At 54.6% G+C, this 20,842-nt stretch overlaps 2 protein-coding genes across 10 annotated transcripts in view; one reads left to right on the forward strand and one right to left on the reverse strand.

Moving 5' to 3' along the window:
• The first annotated feature begins 1,680 nt into the window (after window positions 1-1,680).
• RHOC (ras homolog family member C) lies at window positions 1,681-8,526 on the forward strand. 2 transcript variants are annotated; one of them, XM_039460826.2, is made up of 5 exons: window positions 1,681-2,022; window positions 5,252-5,414; window positions 6,251-6,371; window positions 6,683-6,813; window positions 7,941-8,526. In XM_039460826.2, exons 2-5 carry the CDS (start codon window positions 5,259-5,261, stop codon window positions 8,112-8,114), a joined length of 582 nt encoding a protein of 193 aa, XP_039316760.1. In that variant the 5' UTR covers window positions 1,681-2,022; window positions 5,252-5,258; the 3' UTR covers window positions 8,115-8,526. The 2 variants fall into 2 exon arrangements, with proteins under 2 accessions (XP_039316760.1, XP_039316761.1); XM_039460827.2 differs by lacking the exon at window positions 1,681-2,022 and adding an exon at window positions 2,635-3,987.
• Window positions 8,527-8,910: 384 nt separating this feature from the next.
• The window catches only part of MOV10 (Mov10 RNA helicase), a 30,484-nt gene continuing 18,552 nt past the window's right edge, over window positions 8,911-20,842 (reverse strand). For 5 of the 8 annotated variants that reach the window (XM_003933470.4, XM_010344033.3, XM_039460824.2 and 2 more), the window contains 18 exons: window positions 20,522-20,757; window positions 20,080-20,338; window positions 18,390-18,524; window positions 16,956-17,124; window positions 15,412-15,566; window positions 14,972-15,148; window positions 14,705-14,852; window positions 14,049-14,207; window positions 13,394-13,497; window positions 13,117-13,214; window positions 12,804-13,020; window positions 11,559-11,676; window positions 11,185-11,376; window positions 10,876-10,950; window positions 9,867-9,992; window positions 9,695-9,783; window positions 9,340-9,461; window positions 8,911-9,253 (listed from right to left, as the gene is read on the reverse strand). In XM_003933470.4, coding sequence (XP_003933519.1) covers window positions 9,162-9,253; window positions 9,340-9,461; window positions 9,695-9,783; window positions 9,867-9,992; window positions 10,876-10,950; window positions 11,185-11,376; window positions 11,559-11,676; window positions 12,804-13,020; window positions 13,117-13,214; window positions 13,394-13,497; window positions 14,049-14,207; window positions 14,705-14,852; window positions 14,972-15,148; window positions 15,412-15,566; window positions 16,956-17,124; window positions 18,390-18,524; window positions 20,080-20,338; window positions 20,522-20,757 — 2,671 coding nt within the window. In that variant the 3' untranslated portion in view covers window positions 8,911-9,161. Of the gene's footprint in view, window positions 9,254-9,339; window positions 9,492-9,694; window positions 9,784-9,866; window positions 9,993-10,875; window positions 10,951-11,184; window positions 11,377-11,558; window positions 11,677-12,803; window positions 13,021-13,116; window positions 13,215-13,393; window positions 13,498-14,048; window positions 14,208-14,704; window positions 14,853-14,971; window positions 15,149-15,411; window positions 15,567-16,955; window positions 17,125-18,389; window positions 18,525-20,079; window positions 20,339-20,521; window positions 20,758-20,842 lie in introns of all 8 variants that reach the window. The other 3 variants (XM_074381240.1, XM_074381244.1, XM_074381243.1) reach the window with 1 other exon arrangement.

The following is a 20,842-nucleotide window of genomic DNA, read 5'->3' on the forward strand; positions in this document are numbered from 1 at the left end:
TAGGAGGCTGAGGCAGGAAAATTGCCTGAACCCAGGAGGCGGAGGTTGCGGTGAGCCGAGATCGTGCCATTGCACTCCAGCCTGGGTAACAAGAGCGAAACTCCGTCTCAAAAAAAAAAAAAAAAAAAAAAAAAAATGCAAAAATTAGATGTGGTGGAAGCTGAGGTAGGTGAATCACTTGAGCCTGGAAACTTGAGGCTACAGTGAGCCGAGATCTTGCCACTGCACACTTGGGCAACAGAGGCCTTGTCTCAAAAAAAAGTATTTTAAAAATCTACACAACCAGGAGATGGAGGTTGCGATGAGTTGAGATTGCGCCATTGCACTCCAGTCTGAGTAACAAGAGCGAAACTCCGTCTAAAAAAAAAAAAAAATCTACACATCACCTTATCTTGAAAACTTCACCTGTTGTTCAGGACTGGGTATCCTGGAGCCCACACACGCCTCCAGTACAGTAGTGACCTCCTGTATTATAACTATCTACATTAGGAGTCAGTTGGGAGTAACAATGAAGAACAGGGACTCTAGAGTTCAGCTTTTTGCGTTATGGTGTCAGACCCAACACTAGCTCTGTAACCTCTGTGAACCTCAATTTGCTCCTCAGTAAAATGGAGGCAGCTACCTCATGGGATTGTTGTAATGTATGTGGACCCAGGTCCATGTTAAACGGATTCAATAAATGTTAGCTATCTTGAAATGGTCTGTATTCCTCATTTAGACGCTAAATTGTTTGAAGGCAGAAATGGATCTTCGGAACATAGCTCTCAGTTCACCCTCAAGGATTTATCGAGCCAATTAAGAGGGATCAAACTGCTGTGGAACTCAGTTTTCACATTTGTCAAATCTCTGGATTGTACTTCAGATATTTAAAGTCTGTATGACTCCTAACATTCATTCATTCATCAAATATTTTTTGATAACCTATTATGTGCCACTCACTGTGCTAGACAACCGGGGAAGGGACGGGCTGGAGGAGCCTAAGAAGTAGCAGAGCTAGACCACAATTTGGAGCCAGACAGGCTCGGCTGTATGAATTCTTGCTGTCACAAGTCAAAAACATTTGTGTAAGCCGCTTGATTTCTCTGAGCCTCAACTTGCCTACAGGCAAAAGGGAATGGGTATACTTACCCCAAAGATCTGTGATGAATATTGACAGGGTTGAGCTGTGTAGTGTCCCAAGCACAAGCCAATAAAATGGTGGACGTGCTCATTCTATTGCCACCTCCTCAGCTCCCTTACAGGGAAAGGAGATAACGCGTATAGGTAAAGACCCTATGCGCCAAGTCAGATCTAGGAGTGGGAACAGAATTCCCACCTGGGATCCGGAAGCACTTCTAGAAGCACCCTTTGAGGAGTAGGTAGGAATTCGACTCCTGGAAATTCCAGGCCAGGGGAAGAAAGGGAATTGGGAGGAAGAACGGTGGTCTGGGTCTGAACGGCTCTGAAAGGTCTTCAAGTTTGGGGGACGACGTTGAGCTGTACTTACTCTGCAACGATTCTGGGAGCAAAAGGGTGGACAGCCCTCCGCCAACCCCCACCCCCGCGCGGGCCCCTGGGGCGTCCCGGGGCTGCCGTTTCCCAGCCCCGCCTCCCGAGGTCCCAGGTGCGGGAAGGAGCGCGCGGCCGCTCGGCCGCAGGAGGGCAGCAGCGGCCCTTCCCGACCCCACCCCGAGCCGCTCTCAACTTTCCCGACGCCGGTCCTCCCCTAGGGGCTGGAAGGCTGGGCAGGGGCTGAGTCCACCCGGGTCCGCCTCGCCCCGCTCGCCCGGCTCCTCCGCAGTCCGGGAACCTCCCCGTGGCTCTCCCTGACCTGGCAGGGTAGACGCCCCCGGCCCGCGGAGGGGACGAGCCCCAGCGGCGCTGCGCGGGGCCGGGGCGGGCCGAGCCAAGGCCGTCCCCGGCCGACCCTCCCCCTGCCGGAACCGCCCTCCCCGCCGCGGCGCTGGAGGAGGGCGGGGCGCGCCCCGGGGTCAGTCCGAGCCTCCGGCACCGGCCGCGCAGCTGGAGGCGGCGCAGCGGAAGGTACCCGGGGCCGGGGCGGCGGGCGGCGGGGCGCGCAGGAAACTCGGCCCCGAGAGAGCACTTTCCCTTCCTCGCTCACCCGGAGATCGGGGCGCGGGCGGGGAGGGGGCTTCGGCCCGGTGCGTGGACCCCGTTCCCTCCGCGCGGAGCAGGCGTCCGGTCGGGCGGGGGTCGGGCCTGCAGTGGGGGCCGCGGACCTGCCCGCGGGGGCTCTGGCCTCCAGAGGTCCGAGTCGGAGCCCCTTGCCCTCTCCTCCCGGCTTCCCGGAACCTGCCCCGCCGGGCACAGGGCGAGGGAGCCTCGGCTCGGACGCTCCAGCCCCCCGGGGCGGGCGGCCGCAGGGGACCTGGGGTGGGATGGGGTGGGAATTCCTCCAGGCCAGGAGGGAGGCTTGGCGGGAATAGGGGCGGGATGTGACCGCCGGGACCTGCCGCTGTTCGGCCGGGGCTGGACGCCGCCCTAGACGGTTCCTGGAGCCCGCTTGTGTTGAGGATAAGGGAGATGGGAAGGATCCAAGTCGTGTGTGTGTGAGTGTGTGTGTGTGTGTGTGAGTGTGTGTGTGTGTGTGAGAGAGAGAGAGAGAGAGAGAGAGAGAGAGAGAGAGAGAGAATGAGAATGAGAATGAGAATCTTCCTCCTCCTTCATACTCAAACCAAGAAAGTGTATCCTGGGATTTGGGGCTGGGGTCCCGAGGCCGAGTTCCACCCTCACTCTGGTTTTAAAGTTGAGAATGCGGTATCTCCTGGTATCTCCAGAACGATTCCTTCTCTAGGTTTAGGGTGGGTCGGCAAAGGCAACCCGATCTTCTGGGAATTCAAGAGAGTGATTGGAGAGAGGTCTGGTGTCTCCACACCGTCTTGTCTTGGGGAAGGCCCCAGAAGTTCCAGGCTCCATTCCAGGCCCTGTGTGGGATTCGGTTGCCCCTCTTAAAGGGTCAGTGGGACAGTCCCTCTGGGGCTGCGTCTCGCAGGGAGTTGTCCGTGCCATCTTGGCCTTGGACCTGGTGTACTGGCCTGGCCTGGGCCGCTGGCACTTCTGGCCCAACCCATAGCCTGGAGGGAAAGTGTTCTAGTTGAGCTGGAGGCTCCAGGGCCCTTCACCGGCTTTCTGCCCTGTGCCTCCCACCAGTCTGGTGCCATCTGAATTACTCTGTTAGTGGGACAGCAGTAGCATACTCATACCTGTGACTGGCTTTCACCCCAGTAGTGATGGCCGGCCATCAGCACTGCCCACCCCATGTTGGGGCTACCTCAGCCCATCCTTGCATAACAGGGCAAGGTGAACTAATGGCAGTGGGCGGAGGAGTTGGAAGAAATCCTAGCGTCAGTCATCTGGGTAGAATGCCCAAGGTACCCTCTTTTTGGAGGATGGTTTCCATTTCTGGAGGCGATCAGCTGCCAGAGTGGATGCCTTCTTGCCTGTCTTCTGGGGAATCCGGGAGAGAGAGAGAATGAGAATCTCATTGTGGTGGAAAGAGTGCAGCTGTGTACTTTGAACTCCTGTAAATTCTCTGCCTTATGTCCACTAACCAACATCGAGTTTTGTGAATGTATGTGGAGGCAAGGGAAGGGCCACCCAGGATCTACTGTTGAAGGAACAGGCCTGGGGCTGGAGTCTTCGCTTCCTGAAGGGCAGTGTGAGGTGGTGGTGGGATATCGGCCACAGAGGAGCTCAGCCCAGTTTGACAGGATGTGGGACTGAGAGAAAAGCTGGGTTCGGGGCAGAGATCAGGTTACCGGCGCTTTCTCAACTGCTCCCTGCCTGGTTGGTGCTGGGGCTGGCCCTCATTTGTCGCTTCTTTTGGGGCTCCACCCAGCCCAGACTCTAGCCCCCTCCCCCTTCCCAACAGCCTTGACTTCATCTCAGCTCCAGAGCCCGCCCTCTCTTCCTGCAGCCTGGGAACTTCAGCCGGCTGCAGGTCAGCTCCCCTCCCCAGGGAAGGAGGAAGTGAGCGAAGCTTCGAAGGTGTGATGAACTGTGCAGATGCTCGTTCGTGTGTGCTAGGGGTGGGGGACACATGGAAGCCCGGGGAGCTGACTCCTTGCCCTGAGTCACAGGGAGGGGTGGGCAGGGCCCGTGGGTGAGCTGGACTGAGGGAGGAAGGGGCTGTTCCAGAGTGGGTGGAGGTGATTCCCTGGTGGATGCTTCCTAGTCACTGTGCTGTGGTGGCTGCGTGGCTCCCTACAGTGTGGTCATTGTCCCCTGCCGGGGGCTGAGTGACCCAGTGTTGCTGGCAGGCCCAGGAGGAAGGGGGGAGGAAGGCAGGCTGCCCAAACTCGAGCTGTGGGCACTGCTGGGACTGAGCCTCCTTTGTATGACTTGGGGCTCTGGGGACCGGGCGCGGTGGGCCAGGGAAGCCGGCTGGCTGTCCTCTGTCTGGGTTTCCCTGCTTCTGCTCTCCTTCTCACCGCTGAGGTGACATTTTGAAGAGGCACGGTTTTGAGTCACACCGTCCTGCTTTGAGTCACACAGTCCTGCTTTGGGTACTATCCCTGCCGCTTTCAAGCCACGGCTCTGAATCTGTGTCTTAACCTCACTGAGCCTTAGTTTCGTAGTTTGGCAAAATGGAAAATGCACCATCTACCTTCCAGGTATCTAGGGACTGAAGGAGAGAATTTCTGCCAAAATGCCCAACAGGGTGCCTGGCGCCTAGGGGCTCTATAACTATTCTTCCCTTACCTGCTTACCACCTGGTAGCTGGTTCTGCTACTCTGGTCTTAGAGAGGGACTCCTCATTTGTGACTGGGCAGGTATGATTTGTGCTGAGGGACAGTCTGTTCTAGATTAGACCTTAGAGATTATTAAACGGTAAATGCATCAAAATCCTGGTAACGAAGTCTGACTCGAAACCCTGATGTGTGAAGTAGATAGAAGATCGCTCCCTGGGTGTCCCGCATCCCTGAGCAGCTCTCTGGGTACCTGGAGTCCCCAGGCTGGCGAGTGGATTAGATTGAAACTCATGTTTTCCAGCTCCCGAGTGGGGTCATCCTCCACCTCCCACTGCTGTTTCCTACCTAACCCATTGAGGGAGACCTGTCCCTGACCCAGAGTTTAGGAATTTTAAGCTCTGTTGACCCCACAATTGGTTCTTGGCGAGAACATGCCTGAGCAAGCTCCCTGCCCCTTTGCTAGGTGCCTCAGTTTCCAGAGAGGTTTGTGGGGGGCCCTGGAGAAGTGTTTTTGGACTTAATGGCTTTTCCTCAAATCCCCAATGCCTCTTGTCCGGCAGCCCTACCATGGCTGCAATCCGAAAGAAGCTGGTGATCGTCGGGGATGGTGCCTGTGGGAAGACCTGCCTCCTCATCGTCTTCAGCAAGGATCAGTTTCCAGAAGTCTACGTGCCTACTGTCTTTGAGAACTATATTGCGGACATTGAAGTGGACGGCAAACAGGTGAAGGCAGAGAGCCCCTCCCCACCCCGCCTTGAGACCCCGCCCCCAGTCACTTGTGACCTAGTGCATCCTTCCCCACTCCTACCCATGTCCTTGCTTCATTCTCCCTGCTGGATCCAGTAAACGTTAGGGAGTGAATCTGCAGTCTTAAAAAACCAGGATAGCCGGGTGCGGCGGCTCAAGCCTGTAATCCCAGCACTTTGGGAGACCGAGGCGGGTGGATCACGAGGTCAAGAGATCGAGACCATCCTGGTCAACATGGTGAAACCCCGTCTCTACTAAAAATACAAAAAATTAGCTGGGCATGGTGGCGCGTGCCTATAATCCCAGCTACTCAGGAAGCTGAGGCAGGAGAATTGCCTGAGCCCAGGAGGCGGAGGTTGCGGTGAGCCGAGATCGCGCCATTGCACTCCAGCCTGGGTAGCAAGAGCGAAACTCCGTCTCAAAAAAAAAAAAAACAAACCAGGATATACTTTCTGGTTCTCCCACAGACTGACTGGCTCTGTAACCTGGGCTGAGTCCCCCTTTGCCTCTGGGTTTAAGCTCCCCCACCTGCAAAATGGGGATGATGGTAAGACCTCCCTCAAAGGGTTGTTGTGAGAATTAACCAAAATAATGATCCTCACAATGGCAACTCAAGGGTCAAACACGTGTGGTAGAGTTCTTTAACAAACTGACCTCATTTGTGTTGTGGGACAGTGATGAATACAATGCCTAGCACATAGCAGGTGCTCAATAAAGATGTTCAGTGAGCCTGAAGGACAGTGGTTTCAGAGGACCTTTGGGTGGCAGGGTTGGGGCCTTCAGGCCAGCTACTCACTGGCCCTGTGTGTCAGGTGGAGCTGGCTCTGTGGGACACAGCAGGACAGGAAGACTACGATCGACTGCGGCCTCTCTCCTACCCCGACACTGATGTCATCCTCATGTGCTTCTCCATCGACAGCCCCGACAGCCTGGGTGAGGGGATTGCGGGAGGGGACTGAGAACCCTTGGAATCAGTCAGAGGTCTCGTGCCTTGGCCTGTCTTCAGTTAACCTCAGAGGTGGGGGCGGGGATGCAGGGGAGAGCTCGGGCCCTGTTGGTCTCCTTTACTGTGGTAGCTGGCCCTCAGAGAGCATAGCGTTGTTGAGGTTTTGAGCTGTGAAAGGGACCTCATGCCGAATGGCTTCTAAGACTCTGCTATGGGAAGATGAGCCCCCTACCCCCACCCAGGGGAGCTTTCTAGCTTAAGTGGAGGCACCGACACCTGTTGGGGCATGTCTGCACAGAAAACATTCCTGAGAAGTGGACCCCAGAGGTGAAGCACTTCTGCCCCAACGTGCCCATCATCCTAGTGGGGAATAAGAAGGACCTGAGGCAAGATGAGCACACCAGGAGAGAGCTGGCCAAGATGAAGCAGGTGGGTGCGGCTGCCGGGTGGGAGCCCTCGGGGAGGAAGGCATCTTTTGAGGGGTTGCAGATGGGCAAAGGGAGCTTCTCTCCAGCTACTGCTGTGTTAGGGGAGATGGTGATCTCTCCTGGTGAGGGAGGACACCTACGGTTGTATCATCAGTATCTGATGATGTATCAGAGAGTGAAGTGACTTGTCCAAAGTCACTTGGCATTTTTATTTATTCCAGCTAATTGTCCATTCTGTTTAGAATTGGGACTATTAAGATGATTAAGAAAATCGGCCCGGCTGGGTGCGGTGGCTCACGCCTGTAATCCCAGCACTTTGGGAGGCCGAGGCGGGTGGATCACGAGGTCAAGAGATCGAGACCATCCCGGTCAACAAGGTGAAACCCCGTCTCTACTAAAAATACAAAACTTAGCTGGGCATGGTGGCATGCGCCTGTAATCCCAGCTACTCGGGAGACTGAGGCAGGAGAATTGCTTGAACCCAGGAGGCGGAGGTTGCGGTGAGCCGAGATCGCGCCATTGCACTCCAGCCTGGGTAACAAGAGTGAAACTCTGTCTCAAAAAAAAAAAAAAGAAAATCGGCCCTCAGGGAGACAGCTTATGTTTCACTTGGGAGTACCCAGGCTGTGCCATCACAGTGCCCCTGATGTGGGAGTAAGGGCGGGCATTGTCTAAGTGGCTGGAAGAACGGGTGAGAGAGCTGGCTTATTCAGGGACCTGTAAGTGGCTCTCTAGCCAGAGGACTAGAGTTTATTAGAGAAAGCTATCAGGATAAGAACTGCAGATAATTATGGCAAAGTTTCAAACTGGGGAGATGTTAGGTCTGACTGTTTGTTAGGAAAATAATTCTGACTGGAGGAGAGTAAGGAGGGAGGCAGAGCCGTCAGTCAGGAGGTGGGAGGCGCTCATTCAGGCAGGAGAACTGGGGACTGTGGCGGGGCTGGATGGCAGCAGAGGGAATAGACGAGATTTTAAATCCCTGGCCCCGAAGCTGCCCAGGGTAGCTGGGGCCTGGGCGCTTTTTGGGTCAGGGCTGGAGGAGGAGGCATTTGTTCCAGCTCCTACACTTATGGGTGACGTTCTTCTAGCCATCAGCTTCCTTTGACTCCTCATCATCTGTCTTCTCAGGAGCCTGTTCGGTCTGAGGAAGGCCGAGACATGGCGAACCGGATCAGTGCCTTTGGCTACCTTGAGTGCTCAGCCAAGACCAAGGAGGGAGTGCGGGAGGTGTTTGAGATGGCCACTCGGGCTGGCCTCCAGGTCCGCAAGAACAAGCGCCGGAGGGGCTGCCCCATTCTCTGAGATCCCCAAGGCCTCTCCTACATGCCCCCTCCCTTCACAGGGGTACAGAAATTACCACCCTACAACCCCAGCCTCCTGAAGGCTCCGTGCTGACGGCTCCCTTCTCAGTTCCCTCCTGCCCAGGACTGCATTGAAGTTTCTCAGCCCCAAGGTGGTGGCGCGGGCCCTCCCTCCCAGTGCTCTGGGAGCCGGGCGCTGCCCTGCCCTTCCTCAGGGCCCCTGGGGCGCGTGCCGCCTTTAATCTTCCCCAAAGGATGGTCACACACCAGCACTTTATACACTTCTGGCTCACAGCAAAGTGTCTGCGGTAGGGGACCCTAGAGTCCCAGGCCCCTGGAGTTGTTTTCGGTTAAGGGCCTCGTCTCTGCATTTGGTCAGGGGGGCATGAATAAAGGCCACAGGGTCTAACGTGTGGCAGCTTCCTGTCTTTCCTCTGGGTGCATGGTGTCCCACCTCTTTTCACGGCCAAGTTGCTTGCCAGCCTGGCCCCCTATCTGCAAAGCAGGCCAGTGGCCGGCAGGGTGGAGTGTTAGAGCAAAGGATGAGGTCATGCCTGGCTCTGGGCTGAGGAGGCGGGTGAGGGGAGTGGTCTGTGGCAGGGGCTAAACTTAGAAACCTGTGGGTGGCTTCCCTGCCACCTCCCACTGGGTTTCCTCCCCCTGGGTGTGGGGGCTGGGTTCCTCTCCAGCTTCGAGGGGGTGTGACCCAGAGCAGGGCTGACAGTCCCACCCTTCCCTGCTGGGTCAGCCTGGGGGCTCAGGAAGCTGGGGCCAGGGAGAGGAGACATTATCAAGGCTGTTGCATAGAACAAGATTTTGTTTTCAGAGTTTTCTTCCTCCCCCTTCCCCCCATTGTTAGCAGCTTGATGTGTCATTCTCCCCAGCAGGGGAGGGGGTGGAATGGCTTGGGTTGTAAACTCCCTCCCCCAGCCGTCCTGTCCCTTGGAGGGGCAGCTCAGCTGGGTTCTGGTTCAGAGACAGGGTTCTGGTTCAGGGTCAGGCAGGCAGTTAAGGCTTGGCTGGTGCGAGAAGGCTGGGTGCTGTGTCTTCAGAGCTCATTCCTCCACTCTGGCTCCACTTGCAGGGACAGGCCCCCTTCACCCTCCCGCTCCTGGGGGAGGCAGTCGTGTCCATGGGGCCCTGGAAAGAAAGAAAGTACACTTTGTCTTCCTTAACCACCTCCTCGGGCACTGTCGCCAACCTGGCCCACCCTGGCCCAGCCTTACCTGAGGTAGAGGGGCTGAGCTTGCTCAGACCTTGCAGTAAATTCTGTCCCTGTTGCAGGTCCAGTTTGGCAGGGAAGGGACACCCGGTATACCCCCCGTTTTCTTTACAGAACTCCAGGAATCTGTGGGGTACAGAGGAGTGCCAGCAGAGACTGGAGGCTAAGCCTCAGTCCTGTCACATCTGAGCTGTACTTGCTCAACCTCCAGGTGTCGTGTAACTTACAAATACAATAGGGGTGCTGTGAAAATGGACACATCTGAGGATTAACTGAGCCATAAGCAAGTGTTTAAAAGAGATCCGCCGTAGGCATGGGGCCGCGGCCACCGAGAGGGAGAATGGGGTGGGAATGCTCACACTTTCCAGTCGGGGTCATGGCCCAGGAGAAGGGGGTTGCCCACCACGATGAGCAGGGCCTTGGCCCGGGTCACAGCGACATTGAACCTCTGCAAAGAAGAGGTGGTGTGGTCATGGGCAGGAAGGGCCCCGAGGAGGGAAGAATTCCTGCCAGCCCGACCAGCCCTCAAACCTTGGGGTTCTTCAGGAAACCCAGGTTGAAGTCCAGATCCAGCTGCACAAAGTTCTGGCTGCTTCGCACGGTAGAGATGAGGATGACGCTCCGTTCTTGGCCTTGGAATTCTTCCACGGAACCCACCTGTAGGGGGAAGAGGCGGGGCCTGAGAGCAGCCAGGGGTGTCAAGGGGTTGCCCTACCCCAGGGAGCCTGACTTTTAAGGAGGGTACAGAGAAGTCACTGGGCAATTGTAGATCAGTGTAGTAAACGCAACACTGCCCAGGGAAAGGGGATGGTAGGCAGGCTGTGGGAGCCGAAACCTTAAGGGTGAATCCCATTGAACGGGGGAGCCTGTGAAGTGTTCTATGGAAAGGAAACAGCATTGCAAAGACCACAGGACTCAGAGCAGTGACTTTCAAACTTTCCTGAAAATAATCACTAAGTATACAACCCTGGGCCCTAACCCAGACCCCCTGATCAGAATTTCCAAGAGAGAGGCCTATAAGTTTTAAAGCGCTGGTTTTCAACCCTGGCTGCCTATTAGAATCACCCGAGAAGCTGTAAAAATTCTCTGTGCCCTGGCTCTGCCCCATAGCTGTATGAACTGGTGGGTGGGGCCCTGGCAGGGGCTGTGGTATTAAAAGCTCTCCAGGTGATTGTTATCTGCACCCAGTGTGGAGACCACAACCTTACAGGAAGAGGCTACTGGGGAAAGAGAGCCGGGGTGAAAGCCTCACATGATAGGCCCCGGAGTTTGGACTTTATCCTTAGGGCAGAGGCCTCTAATCTGCCTGAGTCTAAGAATGACAGGAGGTGCTCCTTAAACATGCAGGCTTCCTGATCCCATCCCAGACCCTGAGGCTGGAATCTCCAGGAGTGAGAGGCTTGGGGAGAGCTCAGCTCCATTCCGGGCAGCAGGGGTGGGATGGGGATGTGGGCTGGACTGGAGCGGAAGCTTGAGGAAGTCTCTGGAAGTGGGTGGGTCAGGGCACACAGAAGGCAGGGAGTGTGGAACAGCGTGTCACCTTCAAGTCCTTGATGTCATCCAGTCCTCGAAGCTCCCTGTCAAGTTTGGTGATGCAGTAACGGATTTTCTCTACCTGGAAGGAGGGGACGGGTGCTTTTCTCTCATGCCATTAACCTCATGCAAGAGGGAGCCTGGCAGGCGGCCAGAGAGCTGGGGAACAAAGGGAAGGCAGCTGACCTAGGTGCTCTTCTGAGATCGGGAGCCAGCAGAGGCCCGAGCTTCAGAAGCCTCTGCCTAGTGGTCCGGATATTAAGGAAGTGCCCTCTGGGGGAGGGGTCCCACCCTTGCTGGTAACCGAGGACCTGACCTGTTTCCGGTATGGGGAGATGACGCCCACGCTTCGGGGGCTCAGGCGGGCTTTGCCCTTCTTGGAGGAGGGGGCCAGGAGCAGCTTCAGGTAAGAAGTCACTGTGGCAGCCTCTTCAGGGTTGAAGAAGGATGGGCTATTGCCCTCACGCTCATCTTTGCCCATTACGCCATGAAAGATGATGGGAAAGCCCTGGACATGGGGTCAGGGGAAACCCTCAGCCAGACCACCCTCTCTATACCCTCCCTTCCCAAACCCTTCCAGAAAATAAGAGATCCCAGGCCAAGATGACAAAGGGAGGGGGGCGCACCTTCAGTGCGAGGGAAGTCAGGGTATGGGGTGGGGGCCTGTGCCCCTGCCCTGCTCGGCCTCACCTGTCGAGGCAGGCCTGCCCAGCGGCAGAAGCGTTCTCGATCAACAACATCAGCACAGGCCTGCAGCTCCCCTTCATAATAGAGCTGGTTAGGAATGTCCAGGATGGTGGGATGAGACCTGGGGGGCAGGAGGAGGAAGGAAGAGCAAGACCAAGGGTCAGATTCCCTCTGCCCCACAGGGGGCCGGTTCTACCCACTGCGGGCCCACACACGTAGCCTTCTGTCCCCCTGGCTCCCTGGCTAGCGGGACACTCATCCATAATATCTGCTGCCAGGCACTGTAAACCACAGAAAGCAGAACCAAATATGGTCCCGAAGAGCATCTAGTCCAGGGACTTCACAGACCCATAAAATTTAAAACTAAAAAATTACAGGCCAAGTGTCAGGTTTCACATTTGCCAAGGACAGTATGAAACCAAATTCTTCTTGACTATCGCTGTTATATGATGCGACAATGTGTTAAATACAAAAATCTAAGTCGTGATGACACAAGAGCTAACATTTATTAAACTCTTAGTGACAGCCTAAAACTCAACTAAGCATTTTCAATGGCTGAACTCATTCACTAAAACTATACAGCTCTTGAATTTGAATACCAAAAGGTTTATGAAAAAACTGTATCTCCCCCCCCCCACTTTTTTTTTTTTGAGATAGAGTCTCGCTCTGTTGCCCAGGCTATAGTACAGTGCTGTGATCTCGGCTCACTGCAACCTCCACCTCCTGGGTACAAGCAATTCTCCTACCTCAGCCTCCCCAGTAGCTGGAATTACAGGCCCCTTGGCTAATTTTTGTTATTTTTAGTAGAGATGGGGTTTCACCATGTTGGCCAGGCTGGTCTCAAACTGCTGACCTTGAGTGATCTGCCCTGCTCAGCATCCCAAAGTGCTGGGAATACAGGCATGAGCCACTGTGCCCGGCTTCCTTCCTATTTTCCTTATTTCTCCTTGGATTGCCTGAAAACTTCATCTGGGACTGGTTACAAGACACATCCTAGCCTCTAGGAACCACTGACCACCCCCTTGGATGCAGATAAACCAACTGGTGTAGTATGTAACCACTGGCTATGTCACGCAGACAACGAGCAGCAGTGCCGGCTCTAGAAAGGAGACCTCCTACCTTCCGGTTTAGTCTTTCTACATCACACAGTCTCTGGGCAACAGGACTGCAAGCCAGACTCTCCAGCAGGGGCTGCACGCAGGGTGTGAAGCATGGGACATAGCAGAGGAGGCAAGGGCGTGGGAATACCTGTAGTTGCGTAGCAGCTTGGTTATGAACTGGGGGTCATAGCCATCAGGGCCCTTCTTGTACAGGGAGTTATAGGTGAGCAGCCGCTCCAGCAGTGAGTACCCCAGCCCATGCTTCTGGGTCAGTGGGGAACGCAGCACAGGCCCTAGCTGCCGAGGGTCTCCAGCCAGCACCAGCTGCCCTCCTGGATTGCCTGTCTCCTTTACTTCCATCAGCCCTGGGAAGCGGAAGAGGTGTGGGGACAAAGGTCAGTGGTGCAACCTCTCTGACCCCACATAGGGCGTACATTTGCAGCCCCACCTGAGTCCCTCACCTGCTATAGCTACCAGACTCTCAGGCTCCATGCAGTGGCCAGCCTCATCGATGAAGATGTGTGTGAAGTGATCAATGGGAAACTGGGCCGAGACCAACCTGGGAGGTGTCAGGCCAGGCAGGGGTCATATCCAGGCACCCAGCTACCAAACCTGAATGCTTTCCCAGGCTGGCTCCTCATCCGACCACCCCCCAGAAACCATTCTTCCCCATCTCCCAGCCTGTGACCCCTTAAATTAAACTTACGATTCAGAGACACACCCACACATATTCCCCACCTGCCAGCCGTGATGAGTGTGGTAATTAAGACCCGGTATTCCTGCAGCTTCTTCTTGGCGGGAAATACATACTCCCCCTTCTTTGCGTCCCAGTTGCAGCAGGGCTGTGGATTGTGAAGGGACCACAGGAATCAGCTTGGCTCCACTCATTCCCACCCAGACTTCGGCTGTGGCCCCCCCCAGATAATTGTTTTTTATTTTTATTTTTTGAGGCGGAGTCTTGCTCTGTCGCCCAGACTGGAGTGCTGTGGCGTGATCTTGGCTCACTGCACCTATGCCGCCTGGGTTCAAGCAATTCTCATGCCTCAGCCTCCCGAGTAGCTGGGACTACAGACATGTGCCACCACACCCAGCTAATTTTTTTGTATTTTTAGTAGAGACAGCCTCACCACGTTGGCCAGGCTGGTCTCAAACTCCTGATCTGTCTCAGCCCCCCAAAAGTGCTGGGGTTACAAGTGTGAGTCATGGCACCTGACCCCCCAAACGTTTTATCCACCTCCTCACTTACAAACGGAGGCCCAGGGATGGTCCTGACCAACCCAAGGTCACACAGCAAGTATCAGAATCCAGATCTCCTAGCTTCCTCGCCCGAGTGTCTGCCCTGGGAGCCGCCCCAGCATTCACTGTTCTTTGGCTCTCTGCACTTCCCTAGTACCTTAATGTCCTCAGGTACCATGCGGATGTCCCTGCTGGGGGCCAGGAGGCGGTAGATGGAGCTGGGAAGGTGGACCCGGAGCCTTTGACAGAGGAGGTCAGCCCCTGAGTTGGATGGAGCGCAGGCCAGGATGTGGGCTTTGGGCAAGTGCTTCACCACCTGAGATACAGATACGCACAGTGAGGAAGGCGAGTTCCTGAGACTTGGCCGTACTCAGGCTGGGGCGGTGCAAGTCTATGATGACTGAAACGTGAATGGTGACTCCAAGAGTCATGCAGTGCCCTACCTGTACAACAGTGCTCCACAGCAACGTTTACCCTAACTCCCTACTCCCCAATCCCCCCTGCCCTTTTTTGAGACAGAGTCTCACTATGCCCACCCAGGATGGAGTGCAGTGGCACCATCGCAGCACACTGCAGCCTCGAACACCCAGCTAATTTTTTTATTGTTTCATAAAGACAGTCCGAGCTGGTCTTGAACTCCTTGGGCTAGGCCTCCCCAAGTGCTGAGATTACAGGCATGAGCACCGCACCCAGCCCCTACCTCCCTTTTTGATGGCTGCTCAGAAGCAGGAGCATTGCTGGGGAGTGGGAACGAACCAGGCTTGGTGGTGGGGGAGTCAGAGTGTAGGCCCCAGGTTTGTGCTCAGGCCCCACCTGCTTAATGGCCTCCACTAATGTGACAGTCTTGCCGGTGCCTGGAGGCCCAAAGATGATGTAGGGAGCTGGACGGGTGGTGCCCATAACAATGTGCCTCATGGCCTGCAACTGTTCTGGGTTTGACTCCAGACTCCGGTCGTACAGCCTGGCAGAGGGACCAGGAATGTGAACTTGAAGTCATCCAGTGACCCCCGACGCCTCCCCAGCTCCTTCCCCTGTGCCCACGCTCCAAGAGGCTCTGAGGCTCCCTGCCCACAGTCTCACTTGAGTTTCACATCCGAGGGCAGCAGCGGGACGTCCCGAGACGCCACAGGAAAGAGCATGGGCCAAAGCAGCCAGCGCCCCGTCAGCTCCAGGGCACGGTGCTGGACTCGCAGGGGCTGGCGGTTGAAGGTGAAGTTCACCTTGAAAGTCAGCCCATCCACAAAGCGGCTCAGGAGGCTTTGGGCAGAGGTGGGGGGGCGGGGAAGAATTTGTTGTGAGGGGGAGGTGGGCAATAAAGGGCCAGAACCTTCACCAACCACTGTCCCAACCACGTTCCAAGACCTCAAGGCAAAGCTCTCTGAAGAGGAAGCCACTGTGGCATCTCAGAATACCCCTGAGGAAAAGTTCCCTGCTCTGCCCCTGGGGTCTCATTTATCTTAGGGAGAGACACTCCTCCTCCCTTGGGGTGAGAAGCCTCTCAGGGTTCCCCCAACACCCACCTCATGGAAAAGCTCAGCTTGACACGGTCCAATTCCACCTTGTGCACAAAGCCCTTGTATGTGATGGGGTCCTCCTGGTGTGTCTCCGAAGACAAAATGGCAAACAGGTGGTCGCCCCGTAGCACTGAGGGGCGGCTCTCGGTCACCCCAGGAACCTATGGGGCATGAACACAAGCTTCTATCCCAGGGAAGGACGCTGGAGGGCCCAGCCCCAGCTTCTCCAGACCTCTAAGGGACAAGGACTGAGACTGGCCTTCTAACCTAAGGCTCGGGAACTATGCTATCCCTGCACCTCTCTCCTTTCATGCCAGCCAGAGCAGGAGTCAGGGAAAGACAAATCTTCCGAAGCTGCACAGAGCTGCCGAGCCCAGGAACCCAGAGCCTCCAGTGCAGCTGCCCTCTTGGCCAGCTCAGTTCTTGTTCTGCCTGTAAAAATCCTGTTCCTCAGCTAACTGGGTTGCTAAAAAAACAAATAACAACAACAAAAAACAAGCCAAGCATGGTGGCTCACACCTGTAATCCCGACATTTTGGGAGGCTGAGGCAGGCAATCACTTGAGTCCAGGTGTTTGAGACCAGCCTGGCAAACATGGCAAAACCCCATCTCTACACAAAATACAAAACTTAGCTGGGTGTGGTGGGGCATGCCTGTCTTCCCAGTAACTCGGGAGGCTGAGGTGGGAGGATCGCTTGAGCCCAGGAGGTGGGGATTACAGTGAGCCAAGATCATGCCATTGTACTCCAGCCTGAGCACCAGGGTGAGATCCTATCTCCAAAAAATTAAAAACATAAAATAAAACCTTAGCCGGGCACAGTGGCTCCTGCCTGTAATCCCAGCACTTTGGGAGGCTGAGGTGGGTGGATTACCTGAGGTCAGGAGTTCAAGACCTACCTGGCCAACATGGTGAAACCCTGTCTCTACTAAAAAAAAGAAAGGAAAAAGAAAAAATTAGCTGGGTGTGGTGGCGGGTGCCTGTAATCCCAGCTACTTGGGAGGCTGAGGCAGGAGAATCGCTTGAACCTGGGAGTCGGAGGTTGCAGCGAGCTGAGAATGCACCATTGCACTCCAGCCTGGGCAACAGAACAAAACTTTGTCTCAAAAAAAAAAAAAAAATCTTGTTCAAAACTCCCACTTTCTGCAGTAACGTTTCCTTGATCAAACTCACCCTCTCATTCCCGCCTGCACTTGTGTGTGGAAATCCATTCTCATGTGTAATTTTGGGCATATATATACACATTCAAAATCCAAGAGCTAGAAAGAGTTGTAAGAATTGTCCAGTCCTGCCCTATGCTTTTCAGGTAAGGGAACTAAGCCTCAGAGAAAGCAAGGGACTTACCCAAGGTGACAGCGAAGCCTGGACTAGAACCCATGCCCCTGCTCGGACACATCTTTGGGCACAGGATGCCCACCCGGCTTCTTTTGGAGGCCTGGGAACCCCTTCAACCTTCCTCCTGTTCTGCCCCGCTGTCAGGAATAGTTCTGCCCACAGCCTGTAGCTTGGCTGACTTGAGCCCACCCTCCTCACACTCAGTTTGAGCCCTGACCTCCAGCGTGAGCAGCCTGGGGTTCTGGTCCACGGGGTCCCAGGTCATGGGCACCGACTCCAGGTCATAGTGCCGGATATCATGCTCCATCTGCAGCTCCTCCAGGTGCAGCAGCAGCCGCAGCTTCACCTCATAGTTCCTCCACTTCAGGGCTGTCTCCAGCTGGGCCCTGGAAATGATGGTTGGAGGGGTGGGGTGGGGGGGCAGGAATGTGACAGGCCAGACAATCCCTATGCCCAGGAGTATGCACCTTCTCCACCTGACGCTCTGGAACTAAGAAAATGTCAAGAAGCCGGGCGCGGTGGCTCACGCCTATAATCCCAGCACTTTGGGAGGCCAAGACAGGTGGATCACGAGGTCAAGAGATCGAGACCATCCTGGTCAATATGGTGAAACCCCGTCTCTACTAAAAATACAAAAAGTAGCTGGGCATGGTGGCGCACACCTGTAGTCCCAGCTACTCGGGAGGCTGAGGCAGGAGAATTGCCTGAATCCAGGAGGCGGAGGTTGCGGTGAGCTAAGATTGCGCCATTGCACTCCAGCCTGGGTAACGAGCGAAACTCCGTTAAAAAAAAAAAAAAAAAAAAAACACATCAAGAAACAGAGAAGACTAGAGGGATAGAGAAGTGGGTGAGAGTCACAGGCCCTGAAGAAGGGAGCCTTGGCTCCTGCTTCCTTGGATATCCCTGCCCCCACGTCACCCAACTCGCATTTGCATGGTGGCTCTTATGGCCAGAACATTCTCCCCCACATCCTCTAATGACTTCCACCCTCACCTCATTCAGATGTCCTTCTCTGTTCGAACATGACCTCCTCAAACAGGCCAGGACTAACTGCCTTCTGCAAAGCAGCACCTGCCCATCCCCTCACCCTGCTTTAGTTTCAGTGTAGTTCCTTTTTTCTTTTTTAGAGCCAAGACCTTGCTGTCGCCCAAGCTGGAGTGCAGTGGCATGATCTTGGCTCACTCACTGTGGCCTTGACCTCCTGGGCTCAACGAATCCTCCCATCTCAGCCTCATAAGTAACTTGGACTACAGACATATGCCACCACACTTGGCTAATTAAATTATTTTGTAGAGACAAAATCTCACTATGTTGCCCCAGGCTGGTCTTGAACTCCTGGACTGTTTAGATCTACCGGACTTGGCCTCCCAAGTGCTGATTACAGGCATGAGCCACTTGCAACAGACCTGTTCAGTTCTTCATAGCACTCGTCACTCCATGAAATTCTAACAAAAATGCTCATTGTCCCTCGCCTCCATTAACATCAGCTAGGCCTTCATTTGACTGGTTCACCTTGAATAGTGCTTGGTGTATGGTGCATGCTCAGTAAGGGAATGAATGAATAGGGCCTGAGAGGCTGAGGGTGGAGGTGCCAGGGCAATGCCAAGAAGCCAGTAAGGAAAAGACAGGGGTGCAGAGCAATGGTACTTACTTGATCTCAGCGATCTCCTTAGGGGCAGTGAAGATACTTCTTCCCTGAAGAAGCATGGGGAGCAGCTGCCTGAGGCGGGGAGGTGGGTAGTATGTCCCCAACGCCATACTTAACTCCAGGTCATAGCCCTTACCGCTGCAGAATTGAGGGAAGAAAACACAGAAAACCCCTCACCCTCCAAGACTCTAAAAATGCCCCTCTGGGGTGGATGCACAAAGCCTTTCTGCAATCCTACTGCTGAAAGAAGTCAGCAGCCTTGCTCCTAGGTGGGACCATTCTCATTTTTGGGAAGTGCAATACTTGGAAACCTTTAAAACTATGATATAAGTAATAAATATTCATTAGAGAAAAAAAATCAGATAACAGGCAATAAATATCATTCTTATGATCCAGGGATAACCAATGTTAACTTCCAGACTTTTTTCCCTTTAAACTTCGGTTACACATATATATTGTCAACAAAAAGAGCACAATGGTCTGTGAAATTCCTATTATATAGTTTGCTTTTTTTTTTTTTGAGACAGTGTCTCACTCTGTCGCCCAGGCTGGAGTACAGTGGTGTGAACTCAACTCACTGCAACCTCCGCCTCCCGGGTTCAAGCAATTCTCCTGCCTCAGCCTCCTGAGTAGAGTAGCTGGGACTACAAGCGTGTGCCACCACGTCTGGCTAGTTTTTGCATTTTTAGTACAGATGAGGTTTCACCATGTTGGCCAGGCTGGTCTTGAACCCTTGACCTGAAGTGATCTACCTGCCTCAGCCTCCCAAAGTGTTAGAATTACAGGTGTGAGCCACTATGCATGGCTAGTTTGCTTTTATAATTATTTTGTGAGTATCTAGCAAAAACAAAAAGAGATGTCTACACATATCCTATGCTTCAACCATATGAAGTGTCCAGCACAGAGAAACCTATGGAGACAGGAAGTAGATGAGAAGTTTTTTAGGGCTGAACGAAGTGGTAGGGGCTAAAAAGGGTGATAGCTTTTTACGGCAATGAAATGTTCTAAAACTGACGATGGTGATGGTCACACATATCTGTGAATATACTTTAAAAATTACTGAATCGTGTACTTTTTTTTTTTTTTTTTTTTGAGACGGAGTTTCGCTCTTGTTACCCAGGCTGGAGTGCAATGGCGCGATCTCGGCTCACCGCAACCTCCGCCTCCTGGGCTCAGGCAATTCTCCTGCCTCAGCCTCCTGAGTAGCTGGGATTACAGGCATGCACCACCACGCCCAGCTAGTTTTTTGTATTTTTAGTAGAGACGGGGTTTCACCATGTTGACCAGGATGGTCTCGATCTCTTGACCTCGTGATCCACCCGCCTCGGCCTCCCAAAGTGCTGGGATTACAGGCTTGAGCCACCGCGCCTGGCCTGAATCGTGTACTTTAAATGGGTGAATTGCACGGTATGTGAATTATCTCAATACAGCTGTTTAAAAAATCAGATGTCTACAATGATTTGCCTGATCATCTACCACACAGGGACAACGCCCACAATTTTCTTCACACTGTCCTCAGATCTGCAGTTCATCTGCAGCTTTCTTCCTTGACAGAAAAATTCTCTGCAACCCAGAAGGGTGAAGAGCCTGCAGGAAAGAGGCTCTGGCTCCCAGCTCTGTGCTCCTTCCAAAGCCCTAGCCTATGCGGTCGGGATCCGAGCCCAGCCCGGGCTCAGCTGCAGGGAGGACTTACCGGTCAGGTCTCTCTCCTTCCTCTATCCGGTTGGTCACCACAGGGTTTCCGGGGATCCGGGTCCGCTTGAAGGGAGTCACGGGCTTCAGCTGTGCAGCCAGGGGGCTGTGGGCGACGGCAGCCAAGAAGCGGGCAATGTAGAACGTGCCGGCTCCTTCTGAACCCGACTCCCCAGGTCCCAGCAGCTCCCAGAGCACTGTGGCTGGGAAGTAGCCCACAAAGCTGGTCTTGCAATGGACATGGAGCTCATAGCATTCACCTGGAGGAGGATGGATGAATGAATGGCGGTGGGAGTCCCACGTTTCCTTATCCTGGACACTCCCCCAGGCAGCCCCGTCCCAAGACAAGAGTCCACCAGCCAGCGCCAGGGCTTCCCCAAGGCACCGGCACTACCTGGGACAAGCGCCTCCCCACCAGCCATTTCCTCTGGAAACCCACTCACCGGGGCCCAGTGGACAGGGCAGCTCCTGGTCTTCATTGTAGAAAGCAAACTGGGGTGTCCGGCAGAGTGGGAAGAGGTGAGTGAGGGTGACAGACTGGGTTCCGCCATTCCGAAGCCTCAGGGTCAGCACCTCTTTGCGGTTCAAATCCAGGCGGATAAGGAGCTGCCCGTCTCGGGCTTCGTGGGGCCCCTGGACTTCCACATCCACCCCGTGTTTCCCGTGAAGATACTCAGACCTGGGGAGGAGGGAAGTCAAGGGGGTGCTGGGGTGGGCGCGGTCTGGCCTGGGGCGTGACCCTGGGGAACGCTTTAGGCTTGGGA

This window comes from Saimiri boliviensis, chromosome 11 (assembly GCF_048565385.1).
Source record: "Saimiri boliviensis isolate mSaiBol1 chromosome 11, mSaiBol1.pri, whole genome shotgun sequence".
Lineage (NCBI taxonomy): Eukaryota > Metazoa > Chordata > Mammalia > Primates > Cebidae > Saimiri > Saimiri boliviensis.

Excerpts from the sequence above, each read along its gene's own strand:
- RHOC (XM_039460826.2), top strand. The coding sequence starts at position 5,259 with ATGGCTGCAATCCGAAAGAAGCTGGTGATCGTCGGGGATGGTGCCTGT. Across the intron at positions 6,372-6,682 it reads CGACAGCCCCGACAGCCTGG|AAAACATTCCTGAGAAGTGG; the intron begins GTGAGGGGATTG and ends ATGTCTGCACAG. Across the intron at positions 6,814-7,940 it reads AGCTGGCCAAGATGAAGCAG|GAGCCTGTTCGGTCTGAGGA; the intron begins GTGGGTGCGGCT and ends CTGTCTTCTCAG.